Below are 27,446 nucleotides of genomic sequence, written 5' to 3'. Positions count from 1 at the left end.
AAATATGCGCAGACAGATACACTACCATATGTCTACCAGTGTTCTCACATTATGTAAGTGTTTACAGTTGAACCAAACAAGAGCATCAGTGAACATATAAGATTTAGAAGAAAGGGGCCAATAACTTGAAACGCATGCAGCTAAACGGTTTTCAAACAAGAGCTGAATTGTAGAAAACACAATTAAAATATAAAGGTAGAGGGGTCACGGGAATTCATAGAATTATCAAACAATTTTTTTTCTGGAAATAACCAAAACCAAAAATGGATACATTCGAGGCTGACAATGAATCCCAGCTTTCTCAAAAGTATGCAGTATTTTGAAACAATAGCTCATTGCATTAATTATCAAAGAATACCGGGTACAATCTAAACTAATTTTAACATGATTTTTTTAACATAAATGAATTGTTGTTTTGTCAAATCCATGTTTATATACATTTTCAATAGACATATAACGTAGTAAAAAGTGAATATCTCCCATGGAAAAGCCGAGTCTAATTCTTGCTAGGAAAGCACGATATTTACAACTTACACACGTCAGTTATATAAATATGTTGTTTAAAACGTACAACAACGGAAGAGCACGCAATATAAATTGAATACACACAAAACATATTCTCATTACAAAAACAAAATGTTTATTCAAATATAATTGCTTTAGGTTTAATAGTTCTCGGAAGAGTTGCCAATCTACTCTTGTAGATGCACACATTATAGTCAACACGTACAGGTTGTCTGATTTATTTCAGGTAAGGCACCTAAACAGTATACCGTTGTTCTTTTTAATGCAGGAGATGGTTGCAGGTGAACCTTATGTATCTTCTGAACTGGTTTTCCTACCATTGTACACTTATGACAGGATAGTCAGTATTTAGAAACATAACCTTTAATTTTTCGGCCAATAAAAATGATTGATTATCTTGTGATAAGTCTTACTGACTCCTAAATATCCAGCCAAGGGTGTTTTATTGACACGACTAAGGATCTTCCTTAGATATGACCTCTGAACGTCAACGTGGGAGCTAACTGACCTTTTCATCATCAGCGCATACCTCATGTGGTCTCTGGATTTTTAGAACAGCCCCAGCTTTAACAAAATTACTAAATCATACTTGTGTGGCTTCAAGTTGGGTAATAACCTTCTACAACAAACAGAATATCTCAGGATCTTGTTGCTCTTAGAGGACGAGTGGATGTCTTTTCGTCACACTGATCAAAGTATAGAGGAGTTGTAACAGGAGGCTCTCTGTAATCAATACGAATTAGTTGATCAATGACAGGTGCAAAACTGACCTCTTCAAAAGACTGACCAATGATTAAGTGAGCTAAAGGTATCATATCCGGATCAATATCATTCTCAAGAACTCGCTCTGGCATTGCTCTGTTAACGAAGGGAGCAGGATAATATCAGAGATTTCACTCTGAATAGTCTGAATAGTATCATTATTTTGATCGAACCAAAGCTTGTGTAGTTACTAGAAATTGACCATAACTGTATCTCCTGTTTGCTCAATGCCGAATAAGCGAATAACTTCTGTAGGTGAAGACGTTCTTCCCAAGCTGACAAAGATCCAGACATTAAGTGTTATGCCAAATTGAAACAATCGAGAGGAACATTAACAAAACTACACTCTACTCCTTCATTAGGGCCACATTCAATAGATAACAAAATACTTAGAGAAGCTCATGGTTCCCTTCATATTTTAACAGAGATAGGTTTGGCAGAATCACAAATAAGTGATATAGGACCTCTTGGCATGAATATTTTAAAAACGTCAAAATAGACTTGCGGTTGCTTGACCTAATTAATGTACTGCTTTCAATAGAACATTGTGAACGCGAACACTTTGAAATAAGAACATTTGGAACAGCTCTGTCTTTAGTATCTTGCATATTGTTTAACCTATCGTATATACATTTCTTTTACAACATCTCCACATTTTAATTGATAAGGATTTCTGATCAGTTTGATAAAATATTAGATTCCTTGAAAGTGTTCCGTATTGAGATTAGGAATTGCTAGTATCAGACTGAGATGACTTATTTTACCAAAAACTGCTGAGATGAAGATTAGCTGCCAAATTAAACATTATGAGTCAATGAATAATCATCAGCTGTGCTAGCAGCCTTTATTTCAGAGATTCCACTTTTTGCTCATCAAAATAGATCTTGACATCACTGGATGCAGTTGTTGAACTCTTAAATTAATATGAGCTAACTGAGGTTATCTTAATTTTGATCAATCTTCTTATCATAGCACCACCTATCGAATAGTTCTTATTGTTCCTTTGCAAAATAGAAATGGGTTTGTGCAGTTCCTTTTCTGCAATTCGTAAGGATCTGTCGATATGCATCAGGTATCAACTCATATCCCTTAAAAATGGATTTCTTAGACAAATCATAATCAGTACTTTCATGTGCCAACAGTGACGTGTAGACTGCTCGAACTTAGCCAATAAGAACAAAATCCATTAACAAAATATAATACTATATATTTATCGACTTCCTTTCCTGAGAGCGGGTACTGACCTAATATTTCTGGTAAAATCAAAACCTGAAGTCGTGTGTACGGATGGAGGGGGGGAGTGTGCTCTGCGTGGCAGCTTTAATTCATAAAATCTACGTTGCATTTCCTTTCATCTCGCTCTATCTAAATATCTCTCCGCACATGCATTTTCTATTCCTCTCTCGGAATTTGCATTTACTTCTCAGCCCACTCTCGCTCTCTGCATATGCCTGTCTTCTGTTTCCCTCTGAATTTCCATTATTCTCTCTCTTCTCTCTTCATTTGCTTTTCTATCGTTTGTTTCTGAAGCTGAAGCTTGCTTTTAATTCTTATTCCATATGTATGTTTGTTTTGTAGATATAACTCTCTTACATTCTCTTACATTCATACTTAAGGTACTATTATCCAAAAGCTATCTTCTCGACCAAGCAATGAACCAAAATATTCTTTATATCTTGCTCGTTGAAGATGCTTTCTCTTCACAAAGATTCTAATTACCGGCTATATCAAAGAAACAGTCCAGTTTCGTAGTCTCTAACCCATTCGGGGGATGATTTGAAAAAAGAAAATTCTCGACGTTACACGGCAATTGTGAATGCTTGCTGGTTTCACTAAGGATTTCCCAAATGTGTGAAATCAAAATCTTTATCACGGACGACGAAAAAAGAAATTCAGATCCTGGACTAGCCCCTAATTTTCTGCTAGAACTCTGTGTCTAAAGCAATTTTCCAGAAAGACGTGAAACTAACAAACTTAGAAAAATCTACAAAGAGTTTATTTATCAAAGTTACAAACTGAACAATAAAGAAACACTTAGAGTATTTTGAGTTCGTTCCTAAATATTCCTAAATGTCATCACACTATGGTCGCAGTATTATATATAGATCAACAGTAATCAAAAGATTTGAGTCACTGTAGTATATTATAAATTCATCTACAAGATATATTTTTTATTTATTACCCTTTAAAACGATGTGAACACAAATTTGAATTAATCTGTTACTATTGTTTTATCATGTTACAATATCTTTGATTTTAACATGTTAAAGTTTCCAATTATACGCCCACCAACACACCTGCAAATACGAAGTAAGATGCGTTAAAACAAACGTAGAAAAAATATGTTTATTGCCTTTGGTTTGAACATATCTCATCATTACATGAATTTTAAATAATGAGAGTTCTGTTTCTGCTCAAGTATACCATGAGTCTAACAGAATAGTGTAAAGTTAGACTTGCCAACGGATAATTTGTTGGGAGATCAGGTTTCACACCAAACAATATAGTCAGTAGATCAGGAGAACAACTTAGCCATATATTTTGTTTGTGCCTATTCTAGGCTCGTATCAATTATGTTGTTGTTGTTTGTGTGCATATGTGTACTTTTTCAGTGCGATGCAAGTTATAATTTGTAAATATGGAATATGATTGTGGTCCTAATTTTTGCTGATCCGTTACTAGAACTAGTACGTATATACACTGAGAAAGCGTGGCAAAAGCACTGGCTTTATTGTATGATAACAAAACGGATGACACTACGCTTAGCATGACTAACATTTCACCTTTCGTTTGGTAACAATGCTAAGTACGTTGCATAAAATACCAGTGGAGGTATTATGCACTGAACGCTATGTTTCAAGCATAGATAATATTTGGAAAACACTATTAAACCGGATTGAGACAAATATTGATGTAACAAATACATTGCTCCTCGTCCATATCGAATCCCTCTTCATTTCTATATAGTATATCCTCCTATGTCTTATTAATTTATTGCTATGCCTTATAATGGCATTCATTTCTTTTCGAAAATACACATCTCTTCAACACACATTTATACGTCCCCTGCTCATATCACATCTCCATAGTTTGTTTGAGAAATGTAATTTGTGTGATCCCGTGGCCTCAAGAAACATCTCAATTCAGATGTTTTATTATTCAATAGAAATATATAGGCATGTGTAGAGTTTAGCAATACACCTTTCGCCAGCTTGTGATGTGAATGAACGACTTAGTTGATTTTGCTAAAAATAGAAATGTTTAATATTCGAATCTTTAAATTTCGTTTTATCTATTTTGCAATGTTAGGAACTTCGACGTAAGAAATTAACACTCCGAACGAAGATGTGTTGTTGCTGCTTTTGCTTAGGAGTTTAAAGCCACTTTTCACCTCAGGAAAGGCAAAACATGGCGCCTGAAATGAATGGTGATTATAGAAGCAAGGAAATCACCATTAAGAATCACCGACCACGTTTTCAATCTTTTCCGACGTGGACAATATCGAAAAATGCATTACATGTTTAGTCTTGAAGTCGGATCGAATAAGCTACTAGTACACTTTTGTTACATCACACGTTGACACTGACTCTTTTCCTGTGATCTCAGCTTTTTTGTTACAACGAATGGGGTTCAGCAGTGTTTGGGCTTTATCAGAAACAGTTACACAAGCAAAAGTCGTTTTATTAGCAGCTATTGCAAGCGTTTTACTGAAAAACACTGAAACTATGTCAGGGTAACTAGTTTCCATGTAGATATATTTTGGAATACAAACTTTTCTTCCCTGATACTCATTGGACGAACAACCCACGTAACACGGAAAAATCTTCAAAATAACCTATCCCGAAGACATCAATGGCAAATGTTACTATCTCAGAACGTGTGTCACCTTATTCTGAGGCAGACGGAATATATTCATTTTGCTTGTTGTCAACAAATACAACTGGACATTTGCATCTAGAGTACCCTAACTGTGTATGCGTATGTGCAACCACTCTACGACAATCTGTCAATAGTACAAATTCAATAACTTTAAATTCCTTGATGCTCTCGATCAATATATATATATATATATATATATATATATATATATATATATATATATATATATATATATATATATATATATATATATATATATATATATATATATATATATATATATATATTATGGATACAAATGCCCCCACACTCAGTTGTATCCATAAAGATATATATATTCATTTACGTTGTAAAGACCTGATGATTTGCCTGCTAATCTTCTGTTAAAGCATTTTAAAGATACTTTGCCTTCATTTATTTCCAAATATTTTTCCCAAAAATATTTGAGACATTTATCCTTGTCACTGGAATGAATGCATACGGTTAGGGATGATACCTATCGGAAGACATCTACTTCAATTGAATAGCTTGATTAATAACTCTGCTGTGAATATCCGGGCTTTGCTGGCATCCCGTCACTTAAAACTAAGTTGCATATTAACAGTTATTTCAGTAAAGGCAACGTTCTTGCTCTTCTCCAAAACGGGATTATATATGTTGTACAGCATCATTCTTTGACTGGTCGGTATACTTTGTAACCCCCACAATACAAGAGAAACATGTTCGAAGCGTTTGGCTGAAAGAAATACGCCCTCATTATTTTGGCTGAGGTCCATGTTGATTATATTTGAACCTCACCAATACATTAGTCGATATATATTTTTTTTTTTTTTCATTTATCATCGGGTAGAAAGAAAATGGGAGTTTGTTATGTTTTACTAGGTCGTGCGCATGATAATATCTAAAATAATTTTGAAAAGGAAAGCTACACTTAGCAGTTTGTTTCATGCCTTTCTCTGCCGATATAGACGCATGCATTTCGCTTACATTCTAAATATGTATCGAACAGTATTTGATTCAGAATGTTTGAGATAATCATATCAAAAGAAAATTTTAAAAAAAACATTACACTGTAACATATTTCATTGACATTCTGCAATATGATATAAGCAATTTGAACTATGAGAATATATTATATTAGAATAATATAGCGCAGTATTGAGTAACATCAATCATATGATGTTATGATCGTTGGCCAAGCATGCAACAACAAATATTCCATTTACAAAATGAGACAAGTCTACCTGAAAATATTGAATTTGGGAAATATTGTTCTGATCATTGGTATTACACAATGTTGATACCATAATCTTAAAAGTTTAGAAAGAAATAAAGGTTGACAATATCAATCTTTTAATGGTAGCTACTATATGTGAACAGCCTTTAGGATGTCAATTAGACTAATCGAAATAATCTAAATACATGATTGTCTCCAGCAGTAAAACAAAGGTACAAATAAGTAAGTCACTGAAACAGCAAACTTATTTCAGCAGCTACACCAAGAATAAGACAAGTTAAGCTCTTTGTAATGATGCATTTATACTCACAACTAAAAGGCTTGTGAACACTGATCTTATCAATCAGTGAACTTCACAGATATCTGATCGCTTTTGAGATCACTGATATGAATCAAGATTGTCGACAAAGAGACTTTTGAATTTGGGAACACCTATTTGTATCCACTGTGGGATTGATAACATTTATTTTTATTCATAAAATTGATCACTGATTACGATACGGGCCTCACAGACTGAAACTAAAATATTGAGAGGCCCCTTCAGACTGTGTGGGCCTAGCATGTTCAGCTTATACCTAAATCCAGCCATATGTCTATATATATATATATATATATATATATATATATATATATATATATATATATATATATATATATATATATATATATATATATATATATATATATATATATGACTCAAACAAATGCTAGGTCGCTGTGACAGAACCTATGCTCGTAAATAACTTTTGTTTGAAATGTTACTTGTTCATTACATTATCCGTGCCTTAGAACCAAGTGTTTGTTCAATTAGACAAACTAGTATGTTAATGCAACATAAGAAGAGTAACTTAATGATGCTAAACACTAAGGGACTGTATTGTAAAGTCTATACCTTAGTGACCTCTGCGCTTATGAACCATGTACATTTTATCCTTTTGCAAATATATTTCTATATATTTCACTTATTCCTGAATGAGAATTCTTCATTGAAACGTACCACCGGTCTCTCGTGTATTATAAGAATGAAAAAGTTGTCAGCTCAAGATTGATGCTTTGGGCATTGACTTCACATAAATATCGTTGCCAGATAGAGGCAATTCGAAGGTCGGAAAAATGTTAGTTGAGCAGAGTGTGATTTGAAATAATTTACTATGGTATTCTAGTATTGTGAATAATAAGTTCCAGTTTGTGGGATTTTTGTTCACATTTCGAGATTTGTGACCTGATTCTGCTGAGTTCCGGTTACTCATTGCAGCCCATGGAATGTGCCCACAGTGTGGAACTCAGTTATGTTGGGTTCTCTGGCTGTGGAGTTTCAACACATCCAGGGTAGTTATTAAGTAAATTATCTTTCAATCATACATGTAGATTGTTATGAGCGGAAGCGATGAAGCATTATCAGATGCAAATACAGCTTTTAATCTGCAAAAAAGAAAAAATGGTCATACTCAGTCTCAAAACCAGATAAACTTGATTCTAATCTTAAAAATTAACTGTACACTCGAGTTAAAGTCTGTTTCTTTTTCATTAAATTATAGCCCAAAAGGTGAGGAGAATATTACGCCTGGTATGATCTATTTTGCCGTTGGAAACATTTGTTTGTCATGTTCTGAGCGGAAATTGTTGTCATGCATCGGAATTGAAATATAACATGAGAGAGAGAAAATTTCATGTCAAAATATAAACCACAATTTTCAGTACGACCAACTTCTTTGCAAGACCGACGACGTTGAAACCAGTGAATTGTGTAAGACATGTTAGTGGAAAAACATATATTAATATCTCTATTTGTAAAGTCAATATGTTGTGGGGTATTCACTGTGCTTAAGTAGTGTATAACCTCTTCAGTTATTTCGGCAGTACATTTTAACGTTTTGCTTATGTCATGTACCTTGGCTTTAGCTCATGATTTCATGTCCACGCCAATAATTTACGTTTTAAAAAAAAATAAAAGTTTTGTTAGAAAAAGGTCAATAAAACAATGATTCCCAATAAAATATATTAGTGGTATCTTAGCTACAGGTGTTATATTAACGGTTCAAATACAACGACGACACGCAGAATACTCTAATTACCACCGTAGGTAAGTCGCAACACGTGATTAAATGTTCAGGAAAGGCTTTATCCAAAGTATTTTTCATTTAGGGTTCTTAATTAACAGGACAAGCTGCGGCGCGAGGAATATTACATTACGTATAATATATGTTTAAATATTGTTTTATTCTCAGGAAGATTACATAATGTAATAATTTGCTATTATAAATCACTTGACCTCTGTTAGACAACTTGTACAATACCCACTGGAATATACATATTCTGAAAGATGTGGAAACATTATCCGGCCTGATATTTTTGCGAAGAAAGACAAGAAAAGCTCGAAGAAGCGAAACAAATGATTTTAAACATACAAAATGTAGATAAATATGTAGCAGAACTATCATAACACATTTAATCCATGTTATGAAATGGAATACTTAGCTTCTAAATGCTGACATTAAACTATGGTTTAATGTCAGTATTTAGAAGCTAAATATTCCCCATAACATAGCCCTCTTCTAATTAGGAAGGCGATACCGACGAACCTACAAATTATGATTGGGAAAGACCGCAGGATGCAGGAACGAAATGCCGTTATTTGACATTACCTGTGCCCTCTTGGACTTCCGAACTTGATGGTCTGACTCTTTTCTCTGCGCTTAGCAAATCCTCCTCAGCTTTCCTTTTACGGGACATTCTGTAAGGAATGGCACAAAAAGTTACATAAATTTCAATGCATTTCTACTTAAGCAATCGGTGGAACTTCATATCCCTTATTGTAATATTATAAAAATCACGGTTCACTGTAGTTAGATAAGGAACAAATGTTCGGTAATAATATAGGAACAAACACAAAATTGACAATAATGAAAAGCATGGGAAATGTTTTGAGGTGCGGAACCCAACATGACAGAAATATAAACTGAACAATGCAGGCCAGTGTTCCGAAACGAGCTGGTCAATACACAACCCAGTGATAATGACCCCGTTATTGGAAACTGAAAACAAAATTGATTAATCATAGGTCCCTGTAGTAAGGTTCTTCGTGGAGAGATTATGTGCGATAAATAACGCCATTAGGTCGTACAAACTGGTCATAGAAACTATGACCTTTGAAACAGCCACACGGATACAGGATACAGGATTGTTTTTACTTATTTCGTTAATAATATCAAATATATCTCCTAGGTAAAATTTAACAGTTCGATTTCGTGGTGGAAATATTTTTACTGCATTAGTCCTCGCATGCGCATTATGATCAATAATGTGGATCGAAGCTAGTTTTGATTTATATTTTGATTCGTACAAAACTCTTCGGTTATCGTTATTACTATTATTGGAAATTTTATTTTCTTTCCTAGCTCAGCGAAATCTTTGACAGACGCTGTGGTATCTTTATTATTTTACGTCTTTTATCCGTTAGACCGTTTCCACGAGACGAGTTTATAAAATGTTCCGTTACTCGTTCGGCTAAACAATTTATTTTTGACAATTTGATCGGTTCAGATTATTAACGCTGGGTTTATCATTTATCAGATAAATTCCATAAAATCCGCGGTTACAGAATACGCTCATTCATAATACGGTTTGAAATACCAGTCAACATTCCCGGTTAGGACTTTTTACTCACTATGGCAAGTTTTATCATTATGAAGGACAGGATCATATTTCTCGCGGATAATCCACTTAGTATTGTCTGTTTCTGCTAATAGAACAAATTATACTTTAAAAGATATTTTAGATTGCCGAGATAATTAATGATAGTTGCCGCTCCTTTGCCGTTCATCCTAGCCTCGACACCATCTGTGATTTTGAATGTTGACCACACATGTTTGCAATGTGGTAGTAACAAATACAGAGAACTGAAAAGATATTATGCTAAAATAAGAATGACAGTGACAAAGTTATAAAAAGTGTAGCAGATAATCTGATAATATTTTTAAAGTAATGATTTAGACAAATAATCAATTAAACAAATGATATTTTATATATATTTATATATATATATATATATATATATATATATATATATATATATATATATATATATATATATATATATATATATATATATATATATATATGGAGCAAAATACGTTTATGAAGCATCTAACTATTAAAAATTACGAAGCAACTCACCCGCGTTTCTCCTCTCACTCCAACATCGCATTTCAAACATGTGTGGTCAACATTCAAAATCACACATGGTGTCATCAGGCACTGTCGACTAAAAAACCAGTTCGTTCTGGCATAAATACTGGTTATCTCAAATTCTGTGCTGAGAAAAAATATATCTCTGTCATAAATTTATTTAGGAATGTTTCAATGGATTGATCGAAGATGGTCTTTTAATCGATGATATCAACGTGATAAAAACCAAAAATAATTTATCTAATCTGAGAGCTATCACGCAGGGTCAGAATTGTAAATTTGGAAATACTGGCAAACATTCGAAAATTGAAAGACCAGTTATATCCGTAAATGTAGAGACTGACGAAGAAATAATATTCCCGTCGATTTATGCAGCTGGCAAATATTTTGATATTCGTAGATTTTTTAATACATTTTGTTGCAAATAATATAACTAAATCTGCTTTCTCTAAGAAATATAAACAAATATAACATTTCAGTATTGTTGAGACAAGTTAAGCTATCTCCCTAGTGTAATTAAAATGTTATCCCGCTTATATTTACTAACTATTTATTTTAGTCTCATTTTATCAACAGTAATTAACTAATTATGATACAACTGTCAATTTATCATTTCAAACTGATTTATGATGATGAAACACTAAAAAGTCATCGTGAGGGTTTGTTGATGGAAAGTATGAAAACCCATTTTATACTACTCCAAGAGAGATAATTCCGTACCAATATAAATAAGTGTGTAGTATATATTTCTTGATAAAGCCCCATTTTTCTACTACTCCAAGAAAGATCATTCTGTACTAAGAGAGATAATTCTGTAGTATATATTTCTGTGTAGATCGTAATTCATTTTGTCATGGTAATTAATTAATTAACCATCTATGTCATAATTAATAGCAGTGAAGTAACATAATTGTATAATAGTTCAAATTAGTAGAAGGATAATTAATGGTTTCTGACATACAAACAAAATCACGCGATACATGTACGATATAATCGATCTGTTACTCATTCTCACAGGAACAAATATCAATTTGGCAAACTAGAAACATATTTGGCTATTTTCACTAGACAAATATTAATTTGTTTAGTCTGACTAGACAAATGTCAATTTGGCGAACTAGAAATATATTAATTTGGCTATTCTAAATCTAAGAAATTCACTTTGATGTCTTTAGAATTATGTATATATAAACGCTGTAAATGTATGTATACACAATGCTGTAAATATATCCCTACGTACAATGCTGTAAATATGCTTCTATATGTATTTGTGCCGTCCTCAAAACAAAAGTTATATGTTGTGTCGTCCTCAAAAACGGTCAAGGATGACCTAATATATTTTATTTTAAAAATATATTTCATAAAATATATAATTAAATGAATTTTGAAAATACCAATGCCATTAATACTGCAATAATAAAATTAAAAGACGGTATAAAGATTCAACTTGCTTCTTAAAAATTAGGTCTGATTTTGAATCATTACAAAACCGTAAATTTGAAAGTTATACACTATCAGCCGAATATCGATTGATTAAAGCTATATATGAAATTAAGTTACAATCTTTATAAACAGTGAAATATATAGAAGTCGAGAAATTCGTACCGCTTTCTATCGCGTTGACAATTTTAGATAAAATTATCTGACTAATTTGAAACAAAAACGATTATAAATACACGCGTGAGACAACTGAGAAAAAAACTATGTCAGATATTGAAAGCAAAAACTCGGTCACTTATGAAAGCGAGAGTAAAAGTGAAAGCAGCAATGAAAACTAGTGAGAATCAGTAAAAGTATTATTTTATAACACACACACACACACACACACACACACATATATATATATATATTGTTCTTTAATTTTTTAAAAGATACCAAATCAGATTTTGTATTTATAATTAGACAATAACTTTTCAGATGATCAAATTTAATGCAAGAATGTGCATAATTCAGAATCTGATCTCTATCACACGTGATCATAGAAATATGTTCTCGCCGCAGTTGATTTAATTTTTCCTGCGTCAATAAAATGTCTTCATTGCCGTATTCATCAATAACTATCTTAACACTAAATTGTTCTGTATTGACTGGAGACTGTGTCAATATTGTTCTGATGGCGTTTTCAAGTACCTATTCTTTCTCGTGTATAAAAGCCCTCACATGTTGGTACATTATATGATATACCTCTTAATTGTAAAAATCGTTAAGATCTTACGTATAAATTAAAATTCAGATTTTCATTTCTAAAATCAATTAAGTGTCCGGATTGGACAGTAAGCTTGAAATGTATATTTGATAATAACTGATTATGACATCGAAGATAAACAGGATTAATATGTTTTTGTACAATTAAATATCCATGAGGTACTTGAGGAGTAAAAGTATACAGAATATGTCCTTGCTGAGCCTGATTTGATTTTTCAAGATCTATTTGAAAGCTGTCATCAGTTACGACGCATACAACAATAACTCTAATAGTTGATTCTATATCAACGATTCTTGGTGAAATATGTTGGGAATGGTGTTATTTTTCTCATGACTCAAGTATTTTAGGAACATTTTTGTTGATAATTTTCGTTAGTTCCTCCTTATTAAATTTTGGTACTACAAATGAAAAATCACCTGGTCCTTCATATTATTTTTCTGTTATTTTAAAATATTTGGCGGGGAAAAAAGCGTTGTTAAAGACTTTCATAATAGAAGTGTAATTAACATAAGTATAATCTGCTTCTAATTGATATAGATGTTGTATTGTTTCAATGATTTGTTATTTTATTTCATCATTATAATGTTGTGATAACGACAAAAACAGAATTAATGGGGTCGGAATACATTTTATAACGTCCAAGCATCTTATTTCGCCACTAAAAGCACAAAATATTATATACACCATCAGTTCCATTCCACAGGAAAATGTTTCGATATTTTGGAAGTTTTATATATAATTTTTGTCTGCATTAAAATCATCTAACTTTGGTTCTGTTGGTCCTTCATATTTTGGTGGAATTTTAGGCCAACCTAAAACAGATCTGATTGGTGATTGATAATTATCCACAATGTAAACTGGATAATATATTTCAATCTCAGATGATAAATTTGGTTCGTGAACTAAAATAGCTATTCGCTTCTTTTCCGGTTATTGATTTTAGTCTGCGTTGAAATTCATTATTGATTTGTTCGATTTGATAACTTCATGTAGGAATAGAAACAACATTCCAATCAGGTGTTCCATCTGGTTTAATTTTAGTTGCCAGTACAAGCTAATTATTCGCCTGTAATCCACCAAATGATTTTGATTTGATATTTGGCCACTTGTATTATACTCGTAATTGCGCTAGTGCGATTTCTTTCACTGAAATTGCAGTTGGAAAATAAATAATAAATTCCGGATTAATTGAACTTATGATATCATTGTTGTTTTTGACGGAGTGGTATTGTTTACACTCTGTTGTAGTAGCTTGCTTGGCGATGTCAGTGGAGTTGACATTGTTATTTAAATCCTGATGTTCTAAATCAAATCACTGTCATTGCTTCTTTGTAGATTTTGATCATCTCCGTGCACTCAAAATCTGATATTTTTCCATCTCTAAGGCTCGTAGATAATAAAGATGATAATTTTGAGAATGATAACGTCGCTGTGTGTAATTCTATTATATAATCATGCAATTATGCATTTGTGCAGGTACATATTTTTTTGCATTGATATTGAGAATACAGGCAATCGTTGCTGTAGTTGAAACAAAAATTGTTACAACTACTGGTGCCATCATTGTTATCGTTGATAATAACACTCCGGTTCCAGTAATAACAGCAGACACTGAATAAACAATTACATCAACAATAACTATATGTCTGCAATATTTCTTTATTTTTGTTGTATAATGTTCGACGGTATCTTTTAATTTTGTTTTCATTCACGTGCTTGATTTGACCTGAATTTTTGATCGTCGATTGAAGTGTTCATTTTATTTTACTTAGTAACCTATTGAGGTGTCTCAGCCACAAATTCCAGACACAGCCAGTAGGACGTTGCAGTTAATTTCTTATCAGCTGCTTCCAGAATAAATATTTCTTCGTTTCCTTTATTTAATGTAATAGACACAATTCCAGAAAACTTATCGGTTGAATGTCACCTGGGATACGTAGTAAATATCTCAAATTTTGCAGCGCTGAACACAGACAACCTATACACAGCAGTGACTTCTGCAGCAGGAATTCCACTTATAACATCATCTAGTCTTTTACTAATCGTTTCATTACCTGATATAGCTATACTAATATTGCCGAGTTTTGTGTTAATATCAACGAATTTCACGTCAACAGTCAACGGGCTGCCAAAGAAATCATCTGCGATTTTATTGAGTTTTTGAACATTTCTACGAGTATTTTGAACATTTCTACGAGTATTTAAAAACATATTTACGTGAACGTCATACTCGGCCGGCTACATGGATAATTTAGCATCTATTGTGTCTACATATTTTTTGTTGCAGCATCTTCATTAGATGTTGGATCTCTTAAAATAACTATCTTATTTCCGTTCATGCTGAGTTCGCCTGTTATTGTATCGCCAGTGTTCCGCAAACGATTAGCAACAGTTTTTGTAATTTCATTTCTAAGAGTTGCGATTGATATACTCGAGTCTCTGATTTTACCGTCATTGGTAAATACTGGAATATTATCCGTAGTAGTACCGAGGACTACGAACTATATCATTCCATTTGATATTACTGGTCTTTAAAACACCGTGTTTTTCCTCAAAAAACAACTTCATCATGGTCAACTACAGAGATGTTCATAATATCTTTAGTCTCGTAATTTGATAAATCAATGTCATCTCTTTGTTCTTGCCCTTAGTGGTACCAACAAGAGAAGATCTTCCGAATATATCAACCATTATAATTTAAGTTCTGTGTAAAACGACGCGGTTACTTGTATAATTATGCACGACTTTATGAGGTGCATTGGAAGATTTTGATATAGCGTCAAGTACATAAATTACTTCACGACCACATTTTGGTGGATCAGTTAGTGTTTGTGTTGGTAATGTTAAATACCAGACTGGAGTTTTTATTGTGTTTATATATTTTAAAAATTCAATTGGTGGAGCCAACCCATACGAAATGAAATAAACGGTTCCACGTGGATCAATTGCGTGCTCCTGGAAGTCTCAGACCTTTTCCGTACCGATAAGGGGTTCCCGGTAATCATTTTTATATCCTTTTCCTGTTATTTTATCAACAAGCATACTACCAACCTTTCCGGCACTACCGCTTAAAACGCCGAGTGAGCTGGGGTTCTTTTTGCGATAACTGGGGCTTCAGCGGCTATTAAACCTGGTATATATCTTTAAACTAAATCTTTAAAAGCGCTCGGAGAGAGATGAAGGTGAACTCCGGTTTTTGATTCTAAGGCCTTGTTAAAATGTTTTAAATTGAGTCTAGGTCAGCGATAACTTATTTGGACCGCCACCATAAATTTGATATTTTTTGAGTATTATTTTCATTCCGCATTTACTCGCGAGTATTGATTGTAATTTTTTCACCTGACCGGGAGGAAGAGTGATATTAACGTGACCATACGACATTTTCATATCATGAGTGATTTAGTTACATGTTTTCTACTGGTGCGTCAATAACTCTTTTTCTTCCACCACCAACTTCAAGTAACATTTCTTTATCTGAAAGAATAACTGCATTTCTCTGTAATTAGCACCACCAACTGGGTTTACAAGAGCTCGAAAGTGAATATCAACAACAGATTGTCTAGATAAATCAAGATGTTCCAATGAAAAGTAACAGATCGGATACAGATTTGTAAAATCTAACTCCGATATTTGTCATTTGATCACGTCCCATAAATGTCATCAAACGATGATACGCGCGTGCTACATGATTGTGTTTAAAACTTACTAATATATCTTCAGACGATTCTTGATGTCCATGTATTCGGAAGGAAACTTCACTAACTGCAAGTGTGTCAAATATAATATGACTACGTTCTTGTGAATTTAATCAATTAGTATATTGTAAAGCGATAAATATATGCCTCGGCGCAGAAAACTCCTTGTTGTGATGCTATTTGCCATGTAAATAACCCAGCAATATTACTTTGAACGCTATTTGCTGTCATTGTCAACCATGATAACAGTGACTTACCACCAGAATCCATAAAAGAAAGTAATTTTGTTCTTCAGCAAGCGATGGAGTCATTACTGGCATCCATAATGAAAGTTTTGTTAATCTTACCATACAATTGTAAGCAGCAGCAGGACGCAATATTACATCATTGCCATTGGCTTTTCTTACAAGTACAACTGTATGTTTAGCTCCAAAAAAGTACATTTCTACAAATTCCAACGAATAGAGATAGTTGAATTGCACATGAAAAAGCTTCTTCATCATTTAACATTGATCAACGTGTAGCAAAGCCTATGTTTAAATTTTCGTTCATCGATGCAACTTTAGTTCAAGCTGCATTCATTTGTACGTATGCATGTTCAGGTTGATTAGACGTATCTTTAGCAAACATCATGGATGATCCCGCTGGTCTTGTATAATCATCTAAATATCTTGCTAAACCTATTATCGTTGTAGCAACGTCGACGTCCTTCTGAATTAATTCAATATTTCTTCCATCAATCATATATTTGGCGCTGTCAAACAACGCCATAATACCATGGTTAAAAATACCAGGAAAATCACCGAGTGCAACTGCTGCACCATCATCTTGCAAAATTCTACCTTCTACTTCAATAAATGCTTAAACGGGTAAGAAATATCTGCTTGTATCTTGAACTTGTAATTCAGTTCGATCACACTGATCTCGTTGTCTTGCGTCGTAAGAATAAAATTGATAATCGCGTATTGATTCATCGTTGAGAACTGGTGCGTCTATATCGAACGCCGGATCGGATACACGTTTAAAGGTTTATTATAATTGTTATCGTCTAACACGAAGACCACTTCCTCCTATCAGACTAACATTATATTTCTTTCTGCTTCACCTGTCAACTCTGATAGATTTTGATTTGCAGCTTGATTTACTATTTTACTGACATTTGCAGGCACTTTATTAACAGCCAACTCTGTTAGCTTTTAATTTGCTTATTTATTTATTGCTTTACCGACATTTACATGCATAACTTCAGTACCGGGTAATTTTACTGGTGGCTGTGGGTTTTGTGTACTAATTGAGCTAGTCTATTCTTGACTGTCGAGAACGCTTGACCGGAAAGATTATAAATAACATTAATATCTTTATCACGAACAGCCTCAATAGCCTTCATTTTTAATTGTTTTACAATTGGTAATACTTTTGGACCCGTCGTTTTGAATAAACCCATAACAGTATAACCGAATCCATCTCCGTAAATCGCTTTGTAAGTTGGTAATCGTGAGTTTACTACCCTGACCATTACAGGTCAACGTTATGCATTGTGTATAATCATTGTTTTAGTCATATACTGATTAATTAATTGTTTTAGTCGCTGTGATAATCATCAACAATTTCATCGATGAGAGAACGATAAATGTTGCGATCCATAATACAGCCAGTAAATAATCGTCGACAAATATCAGATATTTCATTAATTATTTCCGGCGAATTATTTCCAGCACGTTTTCCTCTAATCAGAACTTCTAATCTATCTACGTCAGAAAGAACACTGTCAGGACAAGTAATAAGACCACTTGTTCTTGGCGTAGTTGAATAAACACCACTACCAGCAGCGCCTGGGCTAAGTAAGTCAAGAAATTCTTCTTTTTCTTGTCTCTTTTTTAGTTCTACATCACGTTTAAAATCACGTAAATACGGGTCATCATCTTCTGTGGATCTATTACTATGTATGAAATAAACATCCTTAATCCAATCACCATCATTATTCCAATGAAGAACATATTCAGATTTTACATATTTTTCTGTTTGACGATTTCCACGTGCAGCAATATCTAGTACCTTTTCACGTGGCAAATTTGTGATAAGGCTAATACCTTTAGACGTAAATTTATTCCTAACATCAATTAGTTCTGGTAATTGTTGTTGAGGAGGTTGTAGTTTTTGTTTTTGTGGCAGAGGAATTAGTGAAGGAGATTGTGTTTGTTTTTGTCGTTCTATTTGTTGCTGCGGTGGAGGAAGTAGATTGGTAGGTTCTTGCTGCAGAGATTGTGGTTGTTGTTGTTAAAGTTGTGACTCCAAATGAAATTTTAGTTATGTTGTTAATGTATTTATTATATACTTTATCATTACTTCTAGTCTTGGTTTTTTTTTTATAATACACACGATATAACCATTTGAAATAAATATCAGTATTTATGTTAGCATACTTAGGTTTTAGAATTTCAGACCTTCGAGAATAAGTATCAAATGCAACACGAGAAAAATCTTCCTCTTCAATTTTTTCTTTAAGTTCTTTAATAACACCGTCATTAATTTTTTTAATTAATTTATCATTTTCTTTCCTTACTTTAGGTTTAGGTGAAAGACCTATTTTACATCGGCTATTTCAGCACGAACTGTGCCAATACCTTCAAGTATTTATTCCTCTATGTGGGAGGTTGAGTTGCAGCTATTTCAGCTGGAAGATCTTTCAAAATATGTCTTGTTTGTTTAGTTCTTTTAGCTAACTTTGCAGTTTGCTCAGCATTTTTTTGCAGAAATCTATGTAATTTGCTTAAATAATTGTTCTGTACTCTCTGCAAATTCAACTTGTGATTATTGATGTTCTTGAAGTTTTGGTCTAAGAGAATCACGAACAGGTACAGACATTTTGATTGCTTCTAATCTTTCTCGAGCTAATCTAGCTGTGTAAGATTCAGCATCAGGTGCCATTATTGATATAATAATGATCTAATTATAGCAGCAGAGGAGACCTCATTGAGACGTCATATGGGTAAATGACAACATACATACCTTTTAAGAAACGCTAAAGACAAAAATAAAGTATAAAAAATAACCCCAAGAGAGACTGCGGGAGAGAGACTCTTGGTAAAGTTAGAGGCTTTTTGTTTAGCGTTATTGACCTTATTATTTTAATGTTTTTCGTATAAGGTTTTTAGTTTTCAAAGTTACGTTTCAGCAAAAGGTCTGTTCCCCTCCTCTTCTGCTAATGCTGATATCTCATTATAAATTCCATGTCTCTATTTCGGTGATGCCAACGTTAGCAAGCAGGATTTTTCGGCCAATAGTAACAAGCACTGATCTCCTATCCTCGTGTGTGAAGGCATTTCGGTTAGCCTACTAATAGTGATGGATAAAATGTTTTGATTATTTGAACTGTGCAATCTATTTGCCAAAGTGAATATAACAGAACTCGCTTCGACATGCCCACTCTACTGAGCTAATTTTATAATGGGTCTGGAGAAAGAAAGACCATCTGCTAAGCACGTAGTATTGGAGAACGAAATATCTAATAGTTTGATGTTAACCGAACGTAACGCAGAGTGCAGTGATAGGTAAAAGGCCTTCATCTTAAGTGTTTCAAAAGAGCTAGGCATGGGCAGGAATATCCCTGGCACAACATAAGTGAATTGAATAATATATATATATATATATATATATATATATATATATATATATATATATATATATATATATATATATATATATATGGAGAGAGAGAAAGAGAGAGAGAAGGAGAGAGAGAGACACTGAGAAAGAGAGATTCCAGTTAAATTGCAAATGATCATGCATATTTAATTATTCAGCGAAATATCTAACAGTTTGATGTTAACCGAACGTAACGCAGAGTGCAGATAGGTAAAAGGCCTTCATCTTAAGTGTTTCAAAAGAGCTAGGCATGGGCAGGAATATCCCTGGTACAACATAAGTGAATTGAATTATATATATATATATATATATATATATATATATATATATATATATATATATATATATATATATATATATATGGAGAGAGAGAGAGACACTGGGTAAGAGAGATTCCAGTTAAATTGCAAATGATCATGCATATTTAATTATTCATCCAGTACGAAAACTATGGTAAAAATAAGTCTCTCACAGAAAGATCAGACTTATTTCAGCCGCTACATCAAAACGAATACAGATTAGACTCTTTTTAATGATTAATTACACTCGCAACTGATCTTATCAATCAGTGTACTTAACGAATATCTTCTGGTCGCTTTGAGATCACCGACATACATCAAATTATTTGCAAGGAGATTTCTGAAATTTAGAACATCTCTTTTTATCCACTTATGCGATTGAAAACATTTATTTGTATCCATATAATTGATCATTGATTACGATTAGGGACACTCAGTCTGAAGCTGAACCATTAAGAGGCCTCTTCAGCCTGTGTGTATGTGTGTCTGTATAGGAATTATTTTGTGATATTTCATTGGCGATATGTATACAAGACAGCGGCATTAAATAACACTTTTGCCTTTACAATTGTTAAGTTCTAAGCTCCAACTAGGTCAGATTTGTACTGATAAATACATTTGCCTTTTCAAATGAAAAAAATTAATCTCTACGTAGGTGCACACCAAACAGGATCAGTGGCCATATAATCACAAACGTCCTTCAAATAAGCTTTGAATTAGCTTTTAACAAATGCTATCAAGGAACAATCAAGTTGCATTCATAATTTAAGCGCGTACAATGGACTATATTATAAATTCCAAATATTTGAAATGAACAAGATTTTGAACAACAGTCTACATAGTTAGGTCTACTTGTTTACAATAGACTATCAAAATACACACGCGATCTCTGTGGAGTCCTTTCATAAACTTAAATCTTATCCAGGTATACAATCTGGATACGACTGAATCCGATATTCATGCTTGCCTATTAACATCCATTGTGTATTCTTATCATTGATAATGGAGAAAGAATGCGTATTTGAATAAAAGAAGTGTAAAATAAGCCCTGGAAATGTATGTTTGATATAATGCGTTCATAAGCCGACAATTCGAAATATTCGTTTCCTCGGTATGTAAGAATATATCTGTATCTCACACATTTATACATGCACTAATATTAGTTGCTAAAACAGATTAATGCGCACTCATACTTGAAATACTACTGGGAACTTACATTGACATAATGAAGATGAATTAGGCTATTGAATTCACCATTTTTATATAAAACAATGCAATAAAGGATTGTGCTTAAATTAAAATAACTTAGCTCTCCTTAACTAGAATACTTAACAAGTCTAATAACACCAAAGCTGAAAACACTACATTACTAATGAAATTTTTGTTATCAATTCATTAATTGAACCAAGAAATCAGTCCCCAATTATACAACTGAGGAACAGTTGACTCCTGTCTCAAAAGTCTGAATAATGAATTACAGCATGCTCATCATATTGTAATAATAATAACTAATAAAGAAACGTGATAAATATTAACGGAAAAGAGAGAATTACATTTGTTTTCATGCACGTCAATGTATACAGTGTAATACACACAATAATGTCGTTAATATTATATGTGGAATGTTTATTTACGTTATTTATTACTTTTCGCTCTGTTGTGAAGTTATTATCATTTCGCATTATAGCACATTCAAACTAATACTGTGACTGAATATTCATATCGTTTAATAATTGGAACAATGCGGTGTTTGAAAAACATTGTGTCGGTTGAGAGACCAGCATTTTACCGACATTCTCTTAATAAAATAGGTCCATTTAGTTACACTTATAGTTTGATATTTAAACCTTGGGATAGAATGCAGCTTTAGTGACATAAAGTTAACAGGCTGCATTCCAAAGACATATTTATTCAATTATTTCAGTTATTTTTAGTTTGCTAAATATTTCAGTATTTTGCAAAGGAATGGAGTACAATTTAATATTAAGCCAGTTTGAGTGGTGTAATTGCCTTCCAATGATCTTGTACTAATAATTTTTTCGGTTAATATCATAGTATCAGATCAAAATATATATGTGAATCGGAGCTATTCTAAATCCTTTTCAACAACTTCGTGCATATTTTGTTGATAAAAGTGTCCGCCATCGTTTGATACGTGATGTTTCAGTGAATATATACACGTACGAGTACTTTTAATTTCTGAATCTAGCATAATTAACATACAATTGTTTGTTGAGAAAGCCATGAAAACTGTATCATTTGGAAACAATGCTATATTGGTGTAATGTCTAATCTTGAAACGTCTAAAAAGTTATGGCATGCTCCTTCCTGTATGTGAGCATACCTTCATATGTGTCCTAAGTTCTTCAAGAGCAAGTAAATCCATTATTGTCACTTGCGTTGCATATCGTTCTTATATAAGTTCGATCCATTTTTGAAAATCTTTCATGATACTGCAGAACCGCTCCGGTGGCTTAGTGGTTAGAGCGTCCGCCTCGGATGCGAGAGGTCAAGGGTTTGATCCCCGGCCGAGTCATACCAAAGTCTTAAAATAAAGATACTAACAGCTGCCTCGCTTGACGCTCAGCATTAAGAGGTTAGTGTTAGGACTGGTCGGCCCGGTGTCAGGATAATGTGACAAGGTGGGACATCGTGCCACATGTCTGCAGCATGATGCTCCAGTGCTAGACATCAATATAAACTGCCACACTGCAGACATCGTAGTGATATGACTGAAAAATTGTTAAAAGCTACGTTAAAAATCCAAATCACACACACATACACACCATGATACTGCACATTCCTGACTCATATAATTAAGTGATAAATATGCGGAACTATTCACGTTAATGTATCTCTCCTACGTCTTTGAATTCTAATTTGAGATGCCGTTAATGAGTTTAACTGTACTCTGGATTTATTTATGTGGACACCTGTTTAATCCCTTGTTGATATGTGAAAAAGGACGGAACATTACAAATGGATCAACATTGCATGATATGTATTTCCTTTAATATATTTAATTACTCATTCAGTACAAATGTTTTGGATTTGAGTGCGTCTGAAGAGTTACAAATGGAATTAGAATTCATATAATTATTCAAGCGAAGATATGTTTTATAGCATAGGAACATGAGATCAAAAGGAGAGTCGAAAGATAGAAGAAAGAGTTAGTCATGGACTGAACAGATATGCTTTAATTTTAAAATTATGACTGGTTTGGTTCAGAATGATTCTGTTTAAATGAAAAGGAAAATAGATTTAATTGATCAATAAAACATTAGTTGCTGTGAAAAATCTAATCTTTTAAACATAAGCCAAATCGTTTGAGAATCGTTCATTTATTCAAATTCTTAATTAATTAAAATCATTTTCATATATTTCCTGCAAAACTAGTCAAGAGATAATTAGATCTTGCTAATCCGCGTTGTGTGTATTTGTCTTCCTTATTAATGTCTTAGTGACAACTGTGCTTATTCAATTAAACCTTCCATTCAAAATATCTGAATATATACAACACAGCTTACAAATTGAATCTTCAGAGTGTTATGCCAATAAAATGAAAAGAAGAGACGAAACACTCACCTCGCTTCCTTTTGACTTTAACAGCGTATAAACGCACATAAAATCAGTCCGCCGTGTAATAATACTGTCATGGCAATGTCTGGTCCTTAAACGCTCTGCAGATAAATGTATTCATAGATCAGTGATTTTGGACAGGTCCAACGTGAAGAAAGGTAAAAAAGGTACGTTAGTTAGAGAATCTGCAATGACTATTAGCTTTTCACCTAGCGAAATTTCCAAACTGAATGAAATTATTAAATATGTAAAGATAATATAGTATAATTTATCAGAATACCTTTTTCAAAAACAGAACACATGATAATAGATTTTGAGTAAAACAAACCTACTTTGCCGTGTAAATGGTACAGTCCACCAGTCCTTTTCGAGAACTATAATACATGATTTTTTGAAAACACAATAGCACAGATTTTAGCGCATTGCTGTATGTTTTAAATATAGATCCTTGAAATCGACTAACAAATGTCCTAGGCGTCCCAGTAAAATAGCATCAGAGATAAGGGTTTGGTTGTAGAACATTACCCAAACTCAATTCCTTAAAATTAGAAAGGAACAAATAAAATAGTTACATAGAACTTCTATACTTACATATTGTCTTAGTTTGGCCCTATATATCAATACTAAGTGTGTTCTCTATACACCCATGTGTAAATTAACCTCATTATATTCGGTATGGACTATTTGCTTTGAAGCTCACTTCATGCTTCAATGAAGTGTATGAAATGTGTATAGGAAAATTAGAAAGATAAACAAACTACGGTACGCAAATACCTTATCGGGTCAGAAAATATAGCATTTTATATCTTTACACGCCACCCCACCTCTCTCTCTCTCTCTCTCGTTTTAGCTGTATGCGGTTTTGTTATAGCGAAGTCCTACTGCATTCAGAGACGGATATAGTATCAGTAACTTCTTTGTCAAATAATTGAGAACTAAACCTTCAGTGTAAACTATATAAATAATGTGGACTCAGTGACAAAAAGATACCAATAGCCCCATTCGTTTTACACAACTGTTATAATCAAACTTGTAAATAACATTGTAACATGCTTTTCAGACATTATATAACCAAACAATATCAGGACCAATGTATAGATATGAGAGTTGTTTTCTTCATGCATATCTTTCTTCTACAAAGAAGATGACTCACAGAAGTATTGTGCAACGAATACCCATTTAAATAAACGGTTGATTTATTAGATGTCCAAAGGATTTAGTATACCATAAAGACATATGAAAAGGACAGATGACACACCTCGCGCCACACTTCCCCTGGGGGCTGTCGGATGTGCCCTGCTGCATTTCGTTAGTAGTGACTAATACAGGTAATCATTTTGACCTGAAATGTATCCCATTATGATATTCCTTATGTAAAGGTCTTTGAATTTATATAAAAGTGCGGTTTATGTAAAAAGAAAACATAGTTTCCATTATTTTAGGGTTTAACCCTTGTTTGTCGTTATCGTTCTTTTGCAGATACTAATCTTTACTGACAATAAATAGACACGAGTGTCCTGATGTGTCTTGAAGCTATACACTGATATATACATTGAACTAGAATATAAACACAATAACGAATTGCAAGAACTCTAGATTTTGCGAATGTACATATGAGCTTACTGAAGCTAAAATCAACAGATGTACTATCATTCAGTTCCAAGCCTCAGGTATAAAGAGTGTGTTGGAGGAAGGGATAGTGATGCGATAATTAGTAAGTGAAATCAATAGCGTGAAGTATTGTTAATGCTGAGTCAACAAAGTTGCTGTTGTTCATGCATAGATCGTTCAATGCAACGAAGACGATTTGATCAACAAAAAGGTTTCATGGATGCGTATGAATTAGTCCCTCAACAAAATAGTTATTGCAATACAATGTCCGCTCTTGCGGAATCCATCTACATGAGGTTATAAGTAGTGAAGTGGGGCGATCTAGGGACAATGGGACTTACCATTAAAAACAAGGTCGCGGCCCTCTGGGGACTATGTAAATTTAACATGGGAGATATTGTTGCGGCCCTCTGGGGACAATGGGAATTAACATGGGAATCTATTTTTGGTTAGTCTAGGGACAAGGTAAATTTAACATGGGAGTAAAAAGCAATTCTAGGGACAAGGGGAATTTAACATGAGATTTGTCTTTTTTGTTCAAAAAAAAATAAAAAAATGGGGTAGGCAATTGAAAGTAGATCTCTTTTCGAGAGATTGTAGTGGCCCTGAAAAGGGCCTTTGGGCTTCTTCTTCTTCTTCTAACTCCTTAATTTCTTTATCCATCCCCTTATTTTTCCATCATTCCTTTCTTCTTCTTCTTTTCTTTTTCCGGTATCCAGTCCGGGTGACCCATGGCTCGGAACTTCTGTTGGATTTTCATCCAGTTACCGTTTAGTTTCTCTAGTTCTTCCTTTTTCTTTCTATTTTCTTCTTCTTTTCTTTCCTTAGACCACTTTTCTTTGATGTTCTTGACCTCTTCCGTCAGCACTTTCCTCATTACTTCTTCCGCTTTCTTAAACTTGTCTAAACCCCACTTCACAAAAGACCAATCTGTCCATTCTACAATGTCTTCTAAAAAACACCTTACACTCATCACATAAACTATGGCTTCTTTCAACTTGCCCACTTTCACATACGGTGGGTTAATGAAACCTCTGATTCTCTTCTCGTCATCCTCTATCATTTCTTTCACAGTATCGATTGCTAAGTGCAGGCTGGTTACTTGTCTTGAGACGAAGTTTTTGTCACTGCATACCTCCATTCATGTTCAAGCCTTTCTGCTACATTCAATCCATCCACCATCCAATACCAACTTCCCATAAGATTGTTATACAAAGCTGAAGCTACTGGCATCTTCTTGTTTGCTTATTCCGTGGAATGGGCTCCAATGGCAAACACTTTTAGTTTTATAGTTAAAGTGCGGACGTGAAGGAAAACATCCCCCTAAAGCGTAACATTGATATTACCTGGATCATCACTTAAAACGCGCGGACGTGAAGGAAAACATCCCCTACTTTTCTCATTTCATATTATCTACTATCCACATACGTGAAGCAGCAATAAACAAACCCCAAATCTACTATTCACACACGCAAAGCATGAAAATGAAATCCTAATCTACTATCACACAAACTAACTTAAGCTCTTACATAACCCAATAATCTACTATCCACACCAACCTACGTGAGCGCTTACAAACAAACACACACACACACACACACACAAACACACAAATAAAAAGAGTCAGTGTTTATATTCACACTACTCTACATACACACATTGGCAAATCTATTATTATTTCTTTTCTAGAGTTTTGGGGTAGCCCTGAAAAGGGCTGTTTGTTTTTGAACTCCAGTGACACCTGGTTAATGATGGCACCTTCCAGGCCTGGCAACACACACACATCTTCTTCCCCAGTCTCCTTTCACTCTTTTTGGGGG

At 33.6% G+C, this 27,446-nt stretch overlaps 1 protein-coding gene across 4 annotated transcripts in view; it reads right to left on the bottom strand.

Moving 5' to 3' along the window:
- Window positions 1-24,105, bottom strand: part of LOC149802278 (uncharacterized) — a 34,329-nt gene extending 10,224 nt beyond the window's left edge. For 2 of the 4 annotated variants that reach the window (XM_089956702.1, XM_089956705.1), the window contains exons 1-3: window positions 24,022-24,105; window positions 10,580-10,718; window positions 9,049-9,137 (exon numbers count right to left, since the gene is read on the bottom strand). In XM_089956702.1, the coding sequence (XP_089812828.1) occupies window positions 9,049-9,136 (88 nt within the window). In that variant the 5' untranslated portion in view covers window position 9,137; window positions 10,580-10,718; window positions 24,022-24,105. The remainder of the gene's footprint in view (window positions 1-9,048; window positions 9,138-10,579; window positions 10,719-24,021) is intronic. The other 2 variants (XM_089956704.1, XM_089956703.1) reach the window with 2 other exon arrangements.
- Between the last annotated feature and the right edge of the window lie 3,341 nt (window positions 24,106-27,446).

The sequence above is a fragment of the Sinohyriopsis cumingii genome, chromosome 4, assembly GCF_028554795.1.
Source record: "Sinohyriopsis cumingii isolate HCF-2022 chromosome 4, ASM2855479v2, whole genome shotgun sequence".
NCBI lineage: Eukaryota > Metazoa > Mollusca > Bivalvia > Unionida > Unionidae > Sinohyriopsis > Sinohyriopsis cumingii.
The sequence above is the reverse complement of the archived record's forward strand: the minus strand, read 5'-3'. Positions and strand labels throughout refer to the sequence as shown.